The sequence below is a fragment of the Corvus kubaryi genome, unplaced genomic scaffold (assembly GCF_017639235.1).
Source record: "Corvus kubaryi isolate FWS band 111438036 unplaced genomic scaffold, C.kubaryi_AGA036_p1.0 split1-37296, whole genome shotgun sequence".
Lineage (NCBI taxonomy): Eukaryota > Metazoa > Chordata > Aves > Passeriformes > Corvidae > Corvus > Corvus kubaryi.
In genome coordinates this window covers 19,954,396-19,974,898 of record NW_024582075.1, presented here as the reverse complement: position 1 = coordinate 19,974,898, position 20,503 = coordinate 19,954,396, and the positions used below count along the sequence as shown (strand labels likewise).

Sequence of the window (20,503 nt, the reverse complement as noted above, 5' to 3'; positions counted from 1 at the left end):
AGTAAAGAGGAAGATAAGCAGCTGGGAGGTAGATGATACAACACAACATCCATAGATTTTAAGGCCAGCAGGAACCAATGTGACCTCCTGAGTAACACAGATCAGACAGAGGTCATGAAGCTCTGTAAGCAAGAGAAACACATGGAAAAGAGAAGAGAAGTAAAGGCAGGTGCCAAGAGAACTAAACTGATTCTAAGCAGAGGATCAACACAAAACATTGCACCTTTTTGCCAGGCAAAGCAGAGCAGGTCAGGGGGGAATATAATAGGAATGAAAACCAGCTTGGAAGAGGTACTTACAGTACTCAAGGCACAAATACTGCTTGGGTTTTTGATGGTGGAAATGCAGCTAGGAGGGAGGGAGAGGGATGAATAATGCTGCCATAGGAGTTTGGATAAATTCTTGAAGCAGTTGCAGTTGGCAAGTGTTTTGTCATGATGACACAAAGACTTTTTTCCTGGTCTTCAAACCTTAATACTAAACTGGAGGAAAATACACTGTTTAAATCAAGAGAACGAGCAATTGCCTACATAAGACTTGGGCCCTTTTTCTGGTCACCAGTAGTCAGCTGACTAGTTGGTTAGGAAATTATCTAGGTGATCTGAAATTTGAATTGCTAAATTACTGGCTGTAGCAAGAAAAACATGACACAAGAAGGGAGTAAAACATTTCTAAGGAATGGGACTTCAGAACAGGATTCAAAAAACTTTTATGTGATTTTTTATCTATATGTTTTTCTGGGTTATGGATGTGGGGTTTTTTGTTTGTTGGGGTATTTGTTTTTACTAAGGCTTTGGCTTTCTCTGTGGCAGAAGGTTTTATCACTTACTCCAATACTGCTGTAGCAGAGTAACCCACAGGTGAGTTTTCTATCATCTGTGGCCTTTTGATTTCACTTACACTTTTCTGTAGTGAGAGATCAAACACTCAGTTACAACTTGGTCACGGTGGCTTATGCAATTACCAGCCTTAAGCCGAGCTGTCACAGCGATGCCCATCTGCAGGGTCAGCGCTACAGCAGCAGACAGATGCTCTCCGGTGTGGTGGCGTCTTCTACATCTCCCACCGAGCCAGTGCACCAGGGCCCGAGGCTCTCTGCGAGCAGAGCCAACAGCTCGGCCTGACCTTAAAACACCTTTGCCTGGAAGTCGTTGGGGAGCTGCAGTATTCCAGTGCAGCGGCAAGTTATTTCACTGCTAAATAAAAAATAATAATAAAACCTCCCCAACCAACCTGCTCAAAAGCAGAGGCTTAACGGCGGGCTACAGCTTATCAGTTCAGAACTGCAGCCATCGCCGCCCTCGTGCCCACCCGACCGCTGCAGCTCATCCCTCTTCAGGGCTGTGCGCTCTCGGGGCAGCCGAGCAGAGGACGAGGAGCCCGGGCGGGGGGCTCGTCGCCAGCCCAGCCCACTCGCAGCCCTGTCTTGCCGCCCGGCCGAGGTTGCGGAGCTCCTCGGCTGCTCCGCCTCCGCAGGGCAGCCGTGAGGAATTCGGCGCCGCGTTTGCCGGAGGGGCGGCGTGGAGGCGGCAGGTTCCTCCCGGTCCCAGGTGCTGGCGGGGACCTCACCGCCACCTCCCACTCGTTCTCCTCCTCCTGCCCGCCAGGTTTCGGGGCGGGCGGCGGCTCTTCTTATTTCCTCCACGTCATGGAGGAAAATGCTGTGCCGCACACCCATCACACACCCGTTCACACACGAGCCGAGCACCGCGCCGCCCCGGGACGGCCGCGATCCGCTCGGGTGAGTGCGCGGCCGGTGGGCACGTCCCGGGACAGCGGCAACGAGGGGTCCCGGCCCGCGAAGCTGAGCCCTAACTTCGAGGAGCGGTGCATTGGGGTCGCAGCAGCTCCCGTCCCCCTCCCGGGGGCTTTGCCGAAGGCACAAACTTGGATGCTCGGCCGCGGCGGCGGAGTTTGGGAGGAGGGGGAGGGGGAGGAAAGGGCGGCACTGTGTGACTCCGCGGGAGCGCAGGCGGGGCGGTGCTGCGCGGGGGCGAGAGGGCCGGGCCGGGCGCGGCGCTGGAGGCGGCCGGAGCAGGAGGAGCAGGGTCAGTGCTGGTGCTGCGGGAGAGCTCCGGTAAGAAGGCGCCGTTTGTTTTAAAAGTTAGTTACGGGGGGATTTTGCGGGTGTCCGGAGCCGGGGAACACACCTGCCTGCAGCCCGGCTGGTAGGCGGCGTGCCCAGATGTTGCAGCCGCGTAAGCTTCTTTCCAGAAGCAACAGTTACACCAACTTAGAGTGAGGTTTGGTAAGAGGAGTCAGGGTTGCTGTGATGTTGGCATTTTTTCGTTTCTCAGTAAATTGCTCAAAACGTTCATGTAGCTATGTTCAAATTTGCCAAGTGCACTTAGTCATTTGTTTAGGACGGAAAGAGGTTCTTCCTTGTGAGGAAACAGAAAGTAAGAACAGGAAGAATCTGTCAGAACTCTTTCCTTTTTTTTTTTTTTCTTCTTCTTTTTTCTCGAAGAGAGACAGTAGCATCTTGCCCCTCATTAGCGGGTGAACAAATTTACTAATACCAGAGTAAGGCTCAGAAAAAGAAGACCTTATGGGGAACCTCCACTGTGTCCCACCTGGGGCTCTGCTCCATTGAACATCCTCTAACTCATTCCAAACATCTAATCCATAAACCAATCTGTTTCATTTTGAGATAGGCACATTTCCTTAACAGTAGCCTTTTTCCATAAATAAATTTTGCATTTGCTTGCTTGTAAGAGAAACAGCTGAGGGGTAGAGAGGGTAGATAAACTTGCAACCGAAGTGGAGATAATTAACAAGGAAGAGCTGTTTGCTTCTTTCAGACAGGGAATTAGAACAGTCAAGTGACACTGGAAGGCAAAGATTGAAAGCAAATACAAGAAAGTGGTTTTTACACCATGCTCAAGTCAGCTGTAGCATGTTGCCCCCCACCCCCACACTCCCTAGTCTCTGTATGTCAGAAAGCTTGTGTAGGTTCAAAAATGACTAGATGAAAGAACTCAAAATTTCTGAAGAAACAGACATTTGTAAACTGTCTTTGAAAACTTCTAAGCTGTAAGCAAATGGAAGCGGAAAGGGCATGTGGAGAAACTGTTCAAGAATACTTGTCCTTTCTCCTGTTTCCAGGAGAAAGTATCAGCTTTTGACTACTATGGGACAACATCCTGGGCTGGATGGGCTCCATGGATATGATGTGATTGTTCTTTCATGCATGTAGTTTTTCTGAGATGGTCATAGACAGCGAAGTGAAATGCTACTACATTTGTGCAACTGTGGTTTCTGGTTTTGTACATCTGTTAGTGGTGGGTTTTGGCCCAGTTTTTTTGTATTTTTGTGTATACTACCCAGCTGTAAAGGCATTTAAAGATTACCAACAAACCTGGCTAATGCTTTTTGACATATGTATCATATAAATTAGTAATTCCTAAGGATTATAACTTTTTGAAAAGCTGTAATGGTGATAAGGAATACATTCAGGTTTCAGATGCTTGTGTTAGCACCACCTTTGTGTGATATTACACTGGGGATCCAGATCCCCAAGAATGGGATCCACACACTGAAAGCTGCTTATGTACCAGGTTCTGTGGGTTTTGTGGTTCATAACCTATAATATGCATGCTATTTTATGGCCTAATATGTGCAAATTATTCTAGTCAGTCAACAGCCTGGTTGTGATCCTATAAATGCCTTGGTGAGAGGCAAGAGACTGTACCTGAAATAAGTAGTCCAGGTGAGTTCAGAGGAATTCAGCTTAAAGCATTTATGTAGCAGTTACAGATACAGAAAGAGTCATCAGGAGTCATATGGTGACTCCAGCTTTTGAGGTCTTCCAAGAAATATTGATAAAGGAACTAAGAAATGTACCAGATGAGTCATAAAAAGCTCATTTCTGCAACATAACCAGCAGGGTGCCGAATCCAGCAAGGGAGTGCATTTTGCGTAATTGTCAACAAGTCAAGCCGCATCAGACATCTCACTGAAACACTAAAAAATGAAAAAGGCTTCACCAGGGTTTGTGATGTGACCAAGTGTGAGGCAGAGGTCCCTCTGCTTTTAGTACAAGAGAGCCAGCTGTGAGGAAAGAGGAGCTCTGTAATTGCACCACACTCAGACAAAGGCAGGTGACAGGGTACGTACCAGCCTGTCAGAGACCCACCCATCCTCCTACAACAGGGCTCTGTTGTAGTATCTAACTGCTGCATGGCTTGTCTGGTGGGTCAAGTAGCTAGCCCCTGGCCTGTGCAGGATTCCCTGGTGCCAATCAATTTCCTTTTGGATTGACTGTGGAGTGCAGTTGGCCTGTGTGTGTTTTTGTGGTGCATTGTTCTTTGCTGGTGGAGGTCTTTCTGCATGCTTAATTTCCAGGCAGGGACAAGTCATCACCCTAAATCTTACTCAAAAGATGCATAGCCCTCTGCAGACCTTTTCCAGTTTTGTATGTGTTGGGAGCTTTTTTCTCACAGAAAATGTCCCATTTTCTTAATTTTTTAATCAATTTATAATACATGGTACAATTGGCCACTGTACCCTCCCACCACACTGAAAAGAGGTAAAGTTGACCCAGCTACTGTCTTGCCACATTGCATCTTACGCAAACACAGTGTGTCAATATTAAGTATTAATATTCCATATTAAGGAATCTGGATACTGTTCTCTCTGTATAATTTTGCAATGCTGGGGACAACAAGCTAAGGCAGGACTGCAGGATCCCTTGAATCTGTGACACCCAGAGCCCTCTTTGGGGCTTATGAGACTCAGCCTACTTCAGTCACAAAAGTGCAGTTTATAATTCTGTATCAGCTGGAAGACTGGTGATGAAGAGGAGGCTAGTGTGCTAGAGGCTAGTATTTTGGTCAAAATGTGGATGGAGAGGAGGAGAATGCTACATATGCCTTAGGAATACTGCTGCTTTCCTCGAGGGAAAATACCATGATAGTTGTTTGTGATATACGCAAATAGTACAGCGTTTAGTTCCTCAAATTTCTTTTTAAGCATCACACAGAGAAAAGTTAGGTATAATAACCCAGAAATGTATTTCTTGCCACAGAGACATTGTATACCATACAAAGTACTTACGTATAGGTGAACTTGCAATGCAGGTCATCAGATCTAAGGAGGATTTCAGGAAGTATCATGAGGACTGTGGGTGTCATAACAGTAGCCCAAACTTCTCACCTTGGCTTAGTGTCAGAGCTATTTTATTTGTGGAGGGAGCAGGCCTCTGAGACCTGGAGTCTTGGTACCAGAAGTACCGTGTGTATCTTAAACTTGGTGAGGCTTTTGACAGATTCCTCATGTCCCAGTGCTTTCCTGCCTCTCCCCAAGTCCTCTTTACTCTGGTGGAGAAGGAAATTACGTTGCTTTGATGTGATCTGCTCTTTTTATGGTGTTTCTTTCTCCCTGCCTTCTTGGTGCTTAGAAATGCTATGTGAGTAAACAAAAATACATGCTTCTTACACAGATAACGCCTTCCACAGCTTAATAATAATAGTAATAATAAAACCTTCCCAACCAACCTGCTAAAAAGCAGAGGCTTTTTATATCACAACTGCAGACATTGCTACCCTTCATGCCCACCCGCCCCAGTACTTACCGTGCAACGCCTCCATGTTCATTAATTTTCAGCTAACATTTTACAATTTTCTTTTGTAATTTGTGCAAGAAATAATGTCATCCCTACTACTTCTGTATGTCCAACTTCATACGGACTTGAAGCACTGATACTGGTGGAGGCTGCAGGCAGTGGCAGAATGGAGCAGACACCACAACTTTGTTCGCCCACTGAGCGGGCTGTGCCCATATTGATGTCCTGGGACAGAGCATCCTAAGGAGGGGAAGACACCACAGCTAAGTCCAGGAGGTAGGTGTGCAGCTCTCTTTGATGTGATCTTGCTGATATGACAAGCTGTGACTTTGGTGAGGGGGGAGGAGGGGGAGGAAATGACTTAAAGAGGTTGATTTACAGTGGGGGGTTGCAGAGAAGAGTTTGCAGGCAGCTTGGCGAGGAGGTGAAGAAAATGGAGAAATATTTTGAGCTGTTAATGGGAGCTTTTCTGCAGTGTAGTGCAGTTTCTCCTGCTTCCCTGTCTAACAGGAAACTTCCACCATCTTTTACAGTGCTTCTCCTTGCCAATGAACACAAATTCTGTCCCTTTGGGCCTAATTTTTGTGTTATACTATAGTTTAAATGTTAACCCTGTCTCCACTATAGTACTATTGCTTTAAATTCCCATATAAGGTGGAACAAAGCTGTTAAACTCTAGATTGCCACAAATCACAAGGGAGTAAACTCTGTTAGTGGGATTTGATGGTTTGTTTGTTTTCTTGACTTCTGCCTTTATAGTACACTAAGTCCTTGGCAAGCACGGATACCCCCATCTCACAAAGCCAGAGAATTAGAATTCTGAATATATGAGGATCACGCTTGGGAATTTTGATGACTGACTATCTCTGGGCGTTCTTAACACTTTTTTGCTTTAAGAGGGCTGCAAATCCTCTGACTGGCATGGTGCAGTAGTATGAGGTGTACCAAGGGATTTGCTGAGAGACTTTTCTTTTCAGGCCTCCAGCAAAAGAGCTTTCATGAAAAGTTACTGTAAAGCAGCTCAGATTAGTTGGGGTTGCAGAGGAACCACATTCTCTTTTGTGCTGCGTGTATGACCCTGCAGAAGTTGCTTGCCTCTTTTCCTAGCCAAAGAGCTGAGACATTGACTTTCTTTACCTTGGCATATCTCTGGGACATGAACATGCTGAAATTAATGTAAGATATTTTACTGAAACTATGGAGATTGCCACTGGAGGCAACTGGAAAGGAGAATCCAGCTTTTCTAAAGAGCATACAGAGAGCTGGAACTGAGTGGCAAACAGACAAGCAAAGCAACTTAGTGTCTTCACAGAAAGTTCTGCTGGGAAATACAGATCCTATGCAAGAAAGAGTCCTTCCTCATGATTAATATCAGGACAAAGTCGTGTGCAATATTCATAATTGCCAGGTCTGTGTTTCCCATGTGTGTGGCAAGAACCTGTCTTTCCTCTTCCAGAAGCACAAACCATACTCTGCTAACTGTAGTCTTTTCTTACTGTTTTTCATTGGGACATTATGTTGTTTTAAGTCTTCAGGGTCTTAAAATCAGCAGGTTTATCATTTAATTAGGTCTAAAAGTAGTGACATAGTTTTCCGCATCTTGCAATTAAGTGTGTAAGTAATTGTAGTTACTTAGCTCTTTAGTTGTTCATCATTCAGAGAAACTGTAAGTGAAAAGTAAGTAATCTTACATCAGCTAGGCAAGCCAAAACAAGGGGGTGAGCTGTGTAGAATGAGGCTGGTGGTAAGTGTGACTGTGTTAGAGGGGCACAGGCTGAGGCTCCCATGCAGGGCAAGTGGGTGGAAAACCAGACAAACTTGATAGAATCAACTAATTAAGATTTAATGCCAATAAAAAGTACTCCTACAGAAATCCCATGATCCCTATCAATAGATAATTTTGCAATGGAAATAACCAGCTAGCAGCAGTAAAAAAATTAGCACATTAATAAATTAACTTTTCTAGTTAGCAGCATTGAATAGTCAAGTAGTGTTAAAAGTTTAATTCAGACAGACAGTTTACTAAAAAATAAAATAAATAGCTTAGGAAAGCACATGATTACTTTTCCGCTTCCCCAGTTTCCCAGGAACATCATCCCCTCTGTCTTTCCCATAGACCTATCAAGACCCAGACTTGATTTGTATAGACCAGAGGGAAAACCAGGACGAGCTAACTAAATTTTTCCACGGAGTTGGTCATGCAAACCACCAAGTTTGCATTGCTGTGGGAGCAGGTGTGTATTAAGCAAACAGAGATATTTTATCAGGGAGAACTTTTCTAAAGTGTTTTTACCTGGAGGAGAGGGAATTGTTCCCATAGTTCCTGCTTTATGTGGTAATGGTGTTAGCTGCTGAAATACACTGTGACCTGGTTTCCAAGGAAAGGTGTAGACACTGTTTTTGCCTCTCTCCATTCTCCTCTTTCATAATTTCCCAACCTCTGTTCTGCTGCCCCTGCTCTTCTCAGCACCCATTCCCTTTTTGTTTTTTTACCTAGGTGACAGCAAGGAGCTTGGTTCATGCTGTACATATGCAGAAGGGTTTCTTCATGCAAGAGAAAATCACATGATGGGGTAAAAGCACTTCTGTTCCCCTACATCTGCTCTCTCTCTTTTGTCTCCTTCCACAGACTTACACTCAAACTTGACCTTTTCACATAACTCTTGCTCTGTGGCAAGCAGAGAAGTAGGCTGGCTCACAACAGCTTTCATAGCAAGCACTATGTATTTCAGATCCACTGAGGAGAGAGCACTGCCTCCTCACAGCCTGAACTTTCCAATAATCCCTATTCTAGTAGCAGTCAACATTTCTTGTCAGTCTGTGCCCTGGGTAAACCAGTCCCAAGCTGATGTGACAACAGACAAGAGATGGTTCCTTCCAGCTGGCCATCTGGCATGACACCAAAAGTAATTTGTGGCATCTATAGAAAGTCACAGACTTCTTTGATCAGTATTGCTAAAGTAGAAAAGAAGTATGATAAATTTGGTAGCACTATGCATTAGGAGAGAGCCTGCCTTTTGTTTTCTGTAGCTCAGTGTAGCTGGTGGTTGAGATTGGACGTTTGCTTGCTACTGAGCAGGTCCTTCGGGAAGGACTGGGAGAGGGCAGAGCAGAGGGGCCAGTGGACATTGATACATGCCTTGTGCTCCTCAGGAAAGTTGTGATGCATTGGTTATTACAGGCAGACAAGTTACAGTCTTCCTCAGGTAGCCCTGCCCGCATGCCTGCTGCTGAGCCTGTTGCTTCCAACATCAAAGGAATGCTTTTCCTTCTCCATGGTGTCAGCCCTCTTTGAGCATGGATCCCTTCATTTTTCCTGAACAAAACCCAACCTTCAAAGCAGGAGTTTTTTCCTTCTGCCTGGAGGTACATCTCATATCTTGGCTCCACCAGGCTCTGTGCTTCCTGTGATGGAGCCGGATGGTTCATAGTGGCTCCAACCTGCAGGCGACATTCAGGGAGCTTCTGGGCATTGCAGATCCACCCATTGTAGGAAGCTTCTACCTTTAATCTCTGAAGTACTTGAGTTTAATGCAGCACAAGCTGTATCAGAAAAGACACAATGAGGAAAGGGAATGAAGTGCTAGGGAGTTGAAAAATTCTGTATTTTCTCAAACAAGGTAGTTCAGAAGCTGCTAATAAAGCAGTGTGCTCTGAATACAAACAAACTGGAAACTCTGCACTATGTGGATGGCAGGTGAGACTCACCATGCAGAGCAAGAGAAATGTGAGAGTTGGTAATTTGCTCCTGCTCAATGTGAAGGGAGCTCTAGACTCCTCCTGTGGAAGACTGACATTGGTATCACAAAGTTGCACAGACTGGGAGTCTGGGTTCACTGAGTTTACAGAAAAAACAAAAATAATAGTGTGAGCTGCTGCAGTAAAGCCCTGGTCTCTCACAGGAACAAGGTCTCCATATATATATTATTAGAGTCTTACTAAAGTGGAAACACACTTTCAGAGACACAGTGTGAGCCCAAAGCCTGCCAATTTCTTTGTGCTCATGAATGGAACCTGTCCATTCCTCTGAGTTGCTCAAATGTCTCCTTAAACATTTACAGAGGGGTGGCCTGAAAGAGGGCTGAAGCTGCTGCAGCGCTGGTGTATATGAGACATTGGAGGTCAGCCAGAGCAGGATCTTGGTTCTCTGAGCTAACTCAGACTTGCGCTGGCTAGAGCATCTTCCTGGCTTTTCTCCGTTGCTTCTGAGTGCCACTCTGGGATGGAGGAGCTGCTGGGTGTTCCTGGCAGAGGATCACAGCTGGGTGAAATACTGCTGCTCCTCACTTCTCACTGGAGGTGCAACAAGGCTGTGCCATTGCAAGCAGAGCTGGCAGAGCTGGCAGTTGTCATGCAAAAGCTGGGCTTTTTCCTGGCTTCTGTTTGTTGTGACCGTGACTTTACCAGGGATGCTTCATCCAGCCCATCTCGTGGTTCATGCTTTGGGACGAATTGGTGATCCTTTTGTATCTTACATCTTTCCAGCACCTGCAGAGGGCCTCAGATCTTAGCTTGGGCAAGGTGTGTCTCATGTGCATAGTAGAGCAACTAGGATGCAGAACAGGTTCTCTGCTGGTTTTTTCAAGACCAAATCTAGAAGTAGTCTGGGTAGTTTCACCACATTAAGTTCTGCTTCCTAGCATAAAGTATGACCAGATGTTGTGGGACAACCTCAAGCAGTCTAGTGGAAATGTTCCTGCCCATGGTAGAGGAGTTGGACTAGATGACATTTAAAGTCCCCTTCCAATTCAAGTATTTCCATGTTTCTGTAATTCTATGAAACAATGTGTGAGGGTGTACAGTTTTTTAGTAGGAGTGTTAATTTGAGCTTAATTTTACCCTGAAGGAAGGGATGTACACTTTGTACAAATGTTATTCCAAATGAATTAATGTATGTGCTCACAGGAGGTTCTTCAGAGCAGTTTGGACCACCAGATCTGATAATGTACAGTTTCACCTGACTGCTGTGTTCTTCTTCCAATTAACAGCAACAGCAGTTCCTATTTTTTCTTTCAAGGGCTGTGGGCTTACATGGAGGTGGTGGATAAGACTTCTCTCTGCTCCTCTTTCTGTATGTGTGGTTTGCTTCCCTCCAGGGAAAAGATGCTGGACTGGTAAGAGGTATCCAATGCTACCCAGATACGCAGTTTACCAGCTGGCCCACAAAAATTTCTTTGCATAGCACTGAGAAGATGCAAAGTTTATAAGGCTCACTTTACACTGATTTGGTAAATACAGTGAGCATTCTGGTGGGCACACTCAAAACCAATTTAAAGCTAGCCTACACTGATTGGTATTGTTTCCACAGCATCTTAGATATTCAATGTTATGGAACTATTAATAACAAAAATTAAGTAATATAGGAATCATACCTTCAATATTGCAATAACCTTGATAACCAATAGTGCACAGTGGCCTTAGCCTGTGTATTTAGATCAGAATGCAACAAAAATTACACAGTGCTCAGGTGAAACAGCAGAATAGTTTTTTGGGCACATCATCACTCCCTCTTTAGAGTCTGCCTTGGAGGCAAGGAGTCCCACTGCTGCTTTTATAAATTTTTACAGAAAAGAACGCTTTTTTAGTTATTAAAAGATGCAAATGAAGAAGAAAACATTGTTCTAATCTATCCTAATTTTGATGAAAATACCCTAATTTGTAAAACAAGCCAATATGTGAATTGTTGCCCTCTGTAAAATTTTGTTCTCATTCAAAACTGAATTTCTTTTAGAACTCAATTCAGTTTAAACAAAAAATCCTGAAATAGGAAGTATTTCTGTTGAGTTTATAAGACATACGTTGATGTGAGGCAATGCGCGTGTTTCTTGGGGGTGCCAGTGAAATGCAAAATCATTCAGTTTTTCACATGATTCAAAGAGCAGCATGTTCAGAGTTTTTCAACCAGGTTGCATCTGGTGTTAGCAGAACACCTTACCCTTGCCTAACATTTTTAAACTTCAGTATCACAGAAGACACACTTAGAACCTTGCTGTTAATCAGAAGAGTTGCAATTAGTGTCTGTGGTTCATGACTGGAAGCTTTTTGCTGGGCCACTTCCCAGTGACCACACTCCTGAAGTGGGAGTCCTCCCATGTGAAGTCTGAGGACCCGGGGAGAGGATTTCCTGCTTTTCCTGACAACTTCACCCATTTTCATTTTGCAATTGGATCCTGAGTAGTGGGCATGGCTTTATGAATTCAGAAAACTTTGAGATAGCAGACTTTGCAGCTGATGGCATGATCTTTGTGAGGCTGAGCTGTAGCTGGTCCTGAGGGATGGATACTTAGCCTTCATACATCTTCTCTGAACTTGAGCAGCAGTTGTGAAGGGAGAGACAACTGCCAGACTTTAATAAAATTGGGTTTTTGTGTTTTGCATTACACTGCTAGTGACAAGGGAAGTGCAGTTTTTTTGACATAATAAATTGATAATGGATCTGTTAATCAGATACAAGTGCATGTGTTTGTTCTGGCCCACATGGAGAGGGTAAAATCTGGGAGTTTTATTAATAGTGTGGTGCGGAGGCAGGAGAAGAGGATTTCCTTGGACCCAAGGTTCATCAAAGGGCTGTATAACCTGGGGAGGATCTGGATAGAAGTCTTATGCTGGGTGAAGACCTGGGGCTTCTGCCCTCCTCAAGTCCTGGGTCAAGCAAGTGTACCTCAAGAGTCTTCTCACATGTAGAAAAGACAAGTAACACCTTTTACAGAACAAGGCAACATGTCAATGCCAAGCTCATAGTATAAAATCATAATAGAAAATCTTGATACAAAAGATGGAACCTTGCCTGTGTATTGTATGGCATCACCTGAGGAAAATGTTTTTGTGGGCAAGATAACCAGAGTTACCATCTGGTCAGTGCTACCCACGATAAGCGCTTTGGGCAGCAATAGCTTCCTGTTCTCATGTGCCATGTTCATTCATTCCATGCTTCTCCGAAGAGGAGGGTGCGTACAGTACACCTCGATGTCTGAGTAGGGCTTTGAGTCTTCATGTGGTCAAAAATAAAGAGTTTTGAAGTTGAGTCAAAACCCAGTGAGGTTTGTGATGACCCTTCTGTCCCAAGAGATTTAGTTATCTGGTCTCCCACTGTTCCTCAAGAAATCTCAGCCTTTTGCTGAAATTAGCTTTATACTGGTGAGAGAAAAATTATTTAGAAGGGCAACAAAGGTGGTGAAGGATTTAGAAAGTAAGTCATATGAGGAGTGAGGGAGCTGGGGTTATTTAGCCTGGAAAAGAGTAGGCTCAGGGGAGACCTTACTGCTCTCTACAGCTACCTGAAAGAAGGCTGTAGCAACATGGGGGTCAGCCTCTTCTCCCAAGCAACCAGCAACAGGATAAGAAATGGCCTCAAGCTGCACCAGGGAAGGTTCAGGCTGGACATGAGGAAGAATTCCTTCAAGGCAAGAGGGATGACCCTGGTAACTACAGGCCTGTCAGTCTCAGTCCAGTGCCTGATTGAATTATGGAGAAGATTATTCTGGGAGTTACTGAAAAACACCTGAAAGACAATGCAGTCATTGGTTGCAGTCAGCATAGCTTCATGAGGGGAGGGTCCTGCTTGACAAACTAATTCTTATGACAAGGTAACTCACCTAGCTGATCAAGGGAAGCCAGGTGATGTGATCTTTTTGGATTTCAGTAAAGCTTTTGGTACTGTCCCTCACAGGATCCTTCTGGATATGTCATGCCATGGGTGAGCAGCTGGCTGACGGGTCAGACACAAGGGGTTACAGTGAATGGGGTGACATCAGGCTGGTGGCCTGTGACCAGTGGGGTTCCACAGGGCTTCACCTTAGGCTCTGTGCTCTTCAACATCTTCATTAATGACTTGGATGCAGGACTCAAAGGTATAAACTGGGACACTAAATTGGGAGGAGCTGTTGAAGGCAGATAGATCTCAACTAATTAGAGGGCTGGGCAATCACCAATCCTATGAAGTTTAACAAAGACAAGTGCTGGATTCTGCACCTGGGACAGGGCAAGCCTGGATGTACAGACAGACTGGGATACAAAAGGCTGGGAGAGCAGCCCCGTGGAAACAGACCAGTGGGTCCTGGTCAGTGGCAAGTTGAACATGAGTCAGCAGTGCCTGGCAGCCAGGAGGGCCACCTGTGTCCTGGGGGCATCAGGCACAGCATCACCAGCCGGGCAAGGGAGGGGATTGTCCTGCTCTGCTCTGCTCTGGGGCGGCCTCACCTCCAGTGCTGGGGCAGTTTTGGGTGCCACAGGATAAGAGAGATATAAAGCTATTGGAGAGTGTCCAAAGGAGGGCCACGAGGATGGTGAAGGGTCTGGAGGGGAAGCCGTAGGAGGAGCAGCTGAGGGCACTTGGTCTGGTCAGCCTGGAGGAGACTGGGGGAGGTCTCACCATGACATAAAACTTTCTCGTGAGGGGAAAGGGGTGGATGGGCACTGATTTCTTCTGTGTGGTGGACAGTGGCAGGACCTGAGGGAACAGTCTGAAGTTGTGTTGGGGAGGTTTAGGTTGAATATAAGGAAAAGGTTCTTCACCCAGAGGGTGGCTGGGCACTGGAAGAAGCTCCCCATGGAAGGGGTCACAGCAGCAGCCTGACAGAGTTCAATACTCTGAGGTGGACCATGCTCTCAGGCACATGGTGTGACTCTTGGGGTATCCTGTGCCAGGCCAGGAGTTGTACTTTGATGATTCTTGTGGGTCCCTTCCAACTCAGGACATTCTAAGATTCTATAGCGTTGTTTGGTTTCATAGCAACAGAATGTTTGGCACTGGGCAGAAGCTGGCCACACAGATAGAGAGGTTTTGGAGAAGTTTGGAATGCGTTGGTTTTTTTGCCTCATTTTTCTTTGTCCAGACACACCTTTTTGAAGGAGAAAGTAAGAGAAGATTCGCTCCTTGAATTAGGCAATCCCTGTTCAGCCAGGGGTGGTAGGTGTTGTCCTTGGTAGCCAGGGAGACACTGGGCAGAGGCATGGGGTGGGCTTCACAGAAAGGCCACATCACACAGGTCTTCTCCCTCCAGAGAAAAAAATGGGGCAGGTTACCTGTGTTTCCCTCTACAGGGCTTTTATCATATGGCTGAAAACCTTCCTTTGGTTAGGAGCAGCTTTTGAGAGTGATTTTCTCCAGGAACACAGATACATGAAGGAAGTAGGTAAAGGGGAAACTAAGATTAGACATTGGGCTGGGATTAATTTGAAGAAGATACGGAGGAAAACACCTCTTGCTGTGAGGGAATTTGGGATTTTTGGCTTCATAGAGATATGAATGCCTCACTTCATTTTGACGATGACGAGGCACTGGAACAGGTTGCCCAGAGAAGTTGTGGATTCCCCATCCCTGACAGTATTCAAGGTCTAGTGGAAGGTTCACTGCTCTCATGGCAGGGATTTTGGAATGAGATGATCTTTAAGGTCCCTCCCAACTCAAACTATTCTATTCTATGATTCTATGAGATAGATCTGTTTTTTCTCTTTCTTTGTTAGCATACCTGGAAACTGTGTTTAAAACCTGCAGAGAGTTGCTGAGCTTTGGTTTCTACAAAATAGGTATGTGTTGGCTTACCCTGGTTTGTATATGGCACCCCCCGGTGAAACAAGAAGATTTCCTTCTTTCTGTTGCCCTGGAATAGAAATATTAAGGACAAAGATGCACAGAAAAAGGCAAAGTCAAGGGAGAACAGACAAATGAAAAAGCTCTGCCTTGACAAGTTGCAATTTAAATGTAGCTACAGCTTACAGGACTTGACATTTAAGGGGATGCTAAAGATGCCCAAGTTAGTCTTGCAATATATTTGAATGCACATCTCAGTACTTGATTTTACATGCATACGTGAGATGTGCAGTCACCTGAGCCACTTCCGCTGGCCTCACCATTTTATTGACTCTGGAAGCATGCTGGAACATCTTCTATTTGAAAGAAAATATTGGGAGCTGTTCAATTTAAAGACAAAGCAGAGCTTTGCTTAAGCTAAGTAGAGCTAAGTTTACTGTTGCCCTTGTATGTGGTTCTGGTATAATTTTAATTCAGGGATAGAAACAATGCTGCTTGCAATCAGCCAGTAAAGCAAAGCTATATGGAGGAGGATCTTGGTGTTTAGCTTTTGTTGTGGTGATACCTCAGTTGTTAATGTGCTACACAGGAATGTTTTTAAATAACATGCTGTATAAAAAGGGGCCATGTATATTTTTGTGGTCACATCCAAGGTTGGGTCACATGGCAGAGAGCAGGACAGATGCACTGTTGCTTACTACTACCCTTCTGCCTTTAGAATGGTACATTGCTTATATGTTCACACTAGTGCATGGAAGTGCTATGTCTTTATCCACCTCTATCTTCAGGGCAAGTTAGAAGTATTTTCCAGAAGAAATCTGAAGAGAGAAAGGACTTTGGGCTCATCACATCCTGTTGGCATAGGACAGGAAGGAAATTAATTTCCCCTTGGACATCTTTATGAGCCAGCTCCAGTGTTAGAGATAATGAGGATGCAGTGTTTGAATTCTAAAGCTTTCTGTTTCATGCCTTTTTTTAAAAACAATACTAATATCTACCATTAAGCACATATTCTTTGCAGACTTATTAGAGATCCCTGTGCTGCTCTCATTGAATCCCTTGTAGTAACTCAGGAAAATAAACAATACTTCCTACTCAAATGGATGACAGTAATGTTTTTGCCAGTACAGGGGTTGCTATACTTCATTTTGTGGCTCATTATAAATTTTAAAATGGTTTGGAAAAAAAACAGTGGGAGTCTTGTTCTGGTACTCTTATTTAGCTGGAAATCATCTGGTTTATTGCCTTCACTCAGCTCATTCTGGGGAGTGAAATTTCAAAATGATGATTAAGAAGAAACTAGAGATCACCAGTGCCCCGTCCTCATAACGTGGTGTTTATGCTGTAGGCAGACTGGTGCACTCATGTCTTTCTTAGAGGTTGGAATTGTCTCTGATGATTTCTGATTTAAAATAACACCTTGTCTCTTTTTTCTTGCAGAATGAAGAGATGCAAGTGGTCCTACAAATGTCCCTCACAAAGGAAGATCCTGATTCTGTGTGTTACTGGGTGGCTGATTGCACTGTTGAAGCTCCTCCATGTTGAAAGACACTTTTTTCCCTCTAAAGACATTTACTTGGTTGAGCACTTCTTGAGCACTTCTCCTTATGTTAGAAACAGGTATACGTACCCTAGAAATGAGTTCCAGTATGAAATTAATTGTTCATCTATATACGAACAAGATCCTCATGAAATTGGCAAGAGTTTAGAGATAAGAAGAAAAGAAATAGTTGATTTAGCTGATGAAGATGTTGTAGCAATGACAAGTGACTGCCATGTGTATCGTTCACTTAGGAAATACCACCTAAAACCTGTTTCTCCAGAGGAGGAGAGTTTTCCAATTGCTTATTCTATGGTTGTTCACAAAGATGCAGCAATGGTAGAAAGACTCATACATTCATTGTACAGTCGTCAAAATATTTACTGCATCCATTATGACCAAAAAGCAGCAAAAAGTTTCAAATCTGCTTTGAACAATATAGCTAAATGTTTCCCAAATATTTTCATTGCATCAAAATTGGAGACAGTGGACTATGCACATATTTCACGTCTGCAAGCAGATTTTAATTGTTTGTCTGATTTGATGGACTCTCCAGTTCCTTGGAAGTATGTTATCAATTTGTGTGGCCAAGATTTCCCTTTGAGATCAAATTTTGAGTTGGTCGCTGAACTGAAGAAACTCAGTGGAGGAAACATGCTGGAAACTTCAAAGCCAAGCAGTAGCAAAAGAGAACGATTTACTTACCACTATGAACTTACGAAAGTGCCTTATGAATACATGCAGATGCCTGTAAAAACCAACATTTCCAAGAATCCGCCACCTCATAATATTGAGATATTTGTAGGCAGTGCCTATTTTGTTTTAAGCCGAGAATTTATTCAATATACCCTTGAAAGCTCACTTGCAAAAGATTTTTTTGAGTGGTCAAGGGACACGTACTCTCCAGATGAACATTTCTGGGCCACTCTTGTACGTGTTCCCGGGGTCCCCGGGGAAGTTCCAAGGTCATCCCAAGATGTAACAGACTTACAAAGCAAAACTCGTCTGGTGAAATGGAATTATCTTGAAGACTATTTGTATCCTCCATGCACTGGTACTCACCTTCGCAGTGTCTGCATCTACGGGGCCGGAGAATTAAGATGGCTTCTGAATTATGGGCACTGGTTCGCCAACAAGATTGACTCCAAAGTAGACCCTGTCTTGGTAAAATGCTTGGCAGAAAAGGTGGCAGAACAACAGAAGGAGTGGGTGCATTTGTCCTCTGATGAACACTTTCTGCACTTAAGTTCTACAAAGGCCTTGATATAGCAGTGCTGTGCTCTCTGCTGTCTGTGTGGTGCTGTAGCACAGCACCTGCAGTTCTGCTGCCTTGACCTGCTGCAGGATGGCAGTGAGAAAAACGTCCATTCTATATAATGTCCAGGGCCCTGCAGAGCCAGGTGCTCGGCTATTTATTTATGAAAAGTTATTTCTCTCTGATTAACTGTTTTGCCACAATAAACATGTAATTGTCTTCAGGGTGATTCTGAGATGGTGAAGTTTGCTTTTGGAGGCTCTTGTGCTGTCTGTCCCAGTGGAGTGTTTCAGAAATGTATTTTACTTAAAGTGCGTTTTTATCTTTTGTAAGAAACTCCAGCACTTCTGTCTGCCTGTCCTCTTTTCCTTCACTTTTGCTTTTCTTAAGGGAATAAAGCAAAAACCTCTGCACCTGCTACCTCAGGAAAACTGCAAGTGCCCATCTCACAGACAAAACCAAGAGATCAGCATGACACCAAATGAGCCATGTGACCTCACCTGAAAGTTCCACTCTTCTCATCTGGGGAGCTGCACAGATCTTTGCAGTGTGAATATGACTGGATGATTATAAGGGAAAGAAGATCCCTATATATACTGCATTGTGTGTACCATTTTTCTCTTCTCTCAGCTAACCTGTGCATTGCTTTTCCTTCTACGAAGCATATGCTATGCCAACACTGCTGGTTTCATGAACAGTGAAAGTTGGTTGGAACAGCTGTGCACTGTTGAGTGCACACAGTTGTGTGTTCTCCAAAGGCAGAATACTTGTGTGCCCTAAGGGCAGTCTCTGCAGCCACCTGGGGGAGGTATCAGTGCCAAAAGAGGTCAATCTTCATTTCTATGTCTGCCTGTAGGAATATGTTTCTGTGAAATCCCAGTCATCTTGAGACAGTATGTCTACGCACCGTGGATAACAAGTGCTATTTCTAGTTAGTGTTCAGCAGTGTGGTGCTTTGTTGAAGTGCAGAACACACAAAATTGAGCAGTAATCATAAGAATAGCCATATTGCAGAACAGAAGACCCTGCATGAAGTGTTTTTCTGTGCAAGTCCTGTGGCTTTGCACTACCATGATCCCAGGCTGACAGGTGCCTGAATGGGCCCTGGTTCAGCTGTAGAGCAAGAGTTCTCCAACAGCCCCTGCTTGCCATGGCCCTACCAGGCCTCCTGGTAATGAAGTGGCTCAGGAGCCTTCTTGCAGCTGGGCTTCCCACACTACAGAATGAGGGAAGTGTTTGCAAGAGCACGGGTCCCCACAGAAACTCCTGCAACTCAGACATGCCAGTTGGAGTGTTGCTGGAGGTTCCCTGGTGTGTTGTTCTGCCACAAGTTCTGTTTTGGTGGTTTCAGTGGACCCTGGGGTTTAGCTTTCTCCATGCCACTCTCTTCTTTCTAGCCACCTGTCTTTATTGAGGGGCCTGTCCCCATGAGTGACTTTGGGATATCTATATGTGGTCTTACTGATCTACAGATTGCTGCAGTAATGACTCGTATCTATAGGCAATCTTTGTTCCTCATTTGACCTGAATGAGCCAAGTTACTTTTTGGTTTCAGTTTCTGCTTATAAATTTAGTCACAGTGAAGTCATCTGTGGCTTAGGATTGGTTTGAGAGTCAGGATTCTCAGGCCTTTTTCCACATTTGTGACACTGATTTTCAGTACGACCTCAGACAAGCCACCTGAGTTTTCTGTTTCAGCTGTTCCTGTTGTAAAATGGGAACCATAATATTCTATTGTCTTGCTAAGCACTTTGGAACTTGTGGGTATTGTGGGTTTGGTTGCACAGTACTAATTATTTATCAGACTATTTATGGAGTCTGTGGCTGCACAGGTCAAGTATTTCTTTAATGTACTATTTCTGAAATAAATGGGGATTATTTTTAAAGTCTGTGTTGCTTACTTCAGTGACATGCCATGTCTACCCAAGGCTGTCCCGACTTGATGTAATTTATAGATACTTTGTAGAAAATCAAATATTGATAGTATTTACAGATTCATACATTAGTACTTGCATGTAAAATAGACTCCCCGTGTGGTAAAAAGGTTAAAAGAGAATGTTAGGATCCCAGAGGGCCAAGCTACAGCCTTCTGTACATATAAATTGATGCTTAATGATATATTTGAAATTTTGTATTTATTTAAACTGGATTTATGTATGTATGTACACACATACACATTTGGGTTTAATTGTAGTTGTTTGATCTGCCATAAATTTATAGAAATGATCCACCAGCACATTAAACTTCATCAAAATATATAATTTTAATTAACATGCAACTTTGTGCTATTTTAATTGACTAATTGGCTTGAATGATGCCTGTCATTTAACTAGTTTTAAATAAGGCACCTCATGTTTCCAGGGTGGTGGAGAAGCAGCTGTGGATGTGGCACAGTGGGATGCAGCATCAGCCATTAAAGCAGTGTGTTTGCTGGGTGGGGAAGTGGGAGGTGTACAGACATAGTTGCAACTTTATGAAGTGCTGATTTTCTAAAGAATTCTAGATATTTCTGCTTTTCTGAAAGTAACTTTAGAGGCTATTCAGGGTTGTAGAAAGGCAGTTCATGAAAATCAATCATGGATTGATGTGGCTGGAAGATCTTCTAGTCCAGCC

At 44.2% G+C, this 20,503-nt stretch overlaps 1 protein-coding gene across 10 annotated transcripts; it reads left to right on the top strand.

Moving 5' to 3' along the window:
- Nucleotides 1-1,598: 1,598 nt before the first annotated feature.
- On the top strand, nucleotides 1,599-20,168 carry GCNT4 (glucosaminyl (N-acetyl) transferase 4). Of its 10 annotated transcripts, XM_042012954.1 has the most exons (5): nucleotides 1,972-2,077; nucleotides 5,642-5,839; nucleotides 8,061-8,136; nucleotides 15,029-15,091; nucleotides 16,536-20,168. In XM_042012954.1, the coding sequence occupies exon 5, from the start codon at nucleotides 16,537-16,539 to the stop codon at nucleotides 17,902-17,904; it is 1,368 nt and encodes a 455-aa protein (XP_041868888.1). In that variant the 5' UTR covers nucleotides 1,972-2,077; nucleotides 5,642-5,839; nucleotides 8,061-8,136; nucleotides 15,029-15,091; nucleotide 16,536; the 3' UTR covers nucleotides 17,905-20,168. The 10 variants fall into 10 exon arrangements, 9 of the variants coding, with proteins under 9 accessions (XP_041868887.1, XP_041868885.1, XP_041868891.1 ...); XM_042012953.1 differs by lacking the exons at nucleotides 1,972-2,077; nucleotides 15,029-15,091 and adding an exon at nucleotides 1,599-1,741 and having other exon boundaries at nucleotides 5,695-5,839; XM_042012951.1 differs by lacking the exons at nucleotides 1,972-2,077; nucleotides 15,029-15,091 and adding an exon at nucleotides 1,653-1,741.
- Nucleotides 20,169-20,503: the final 335 nt, after the last annotated feature.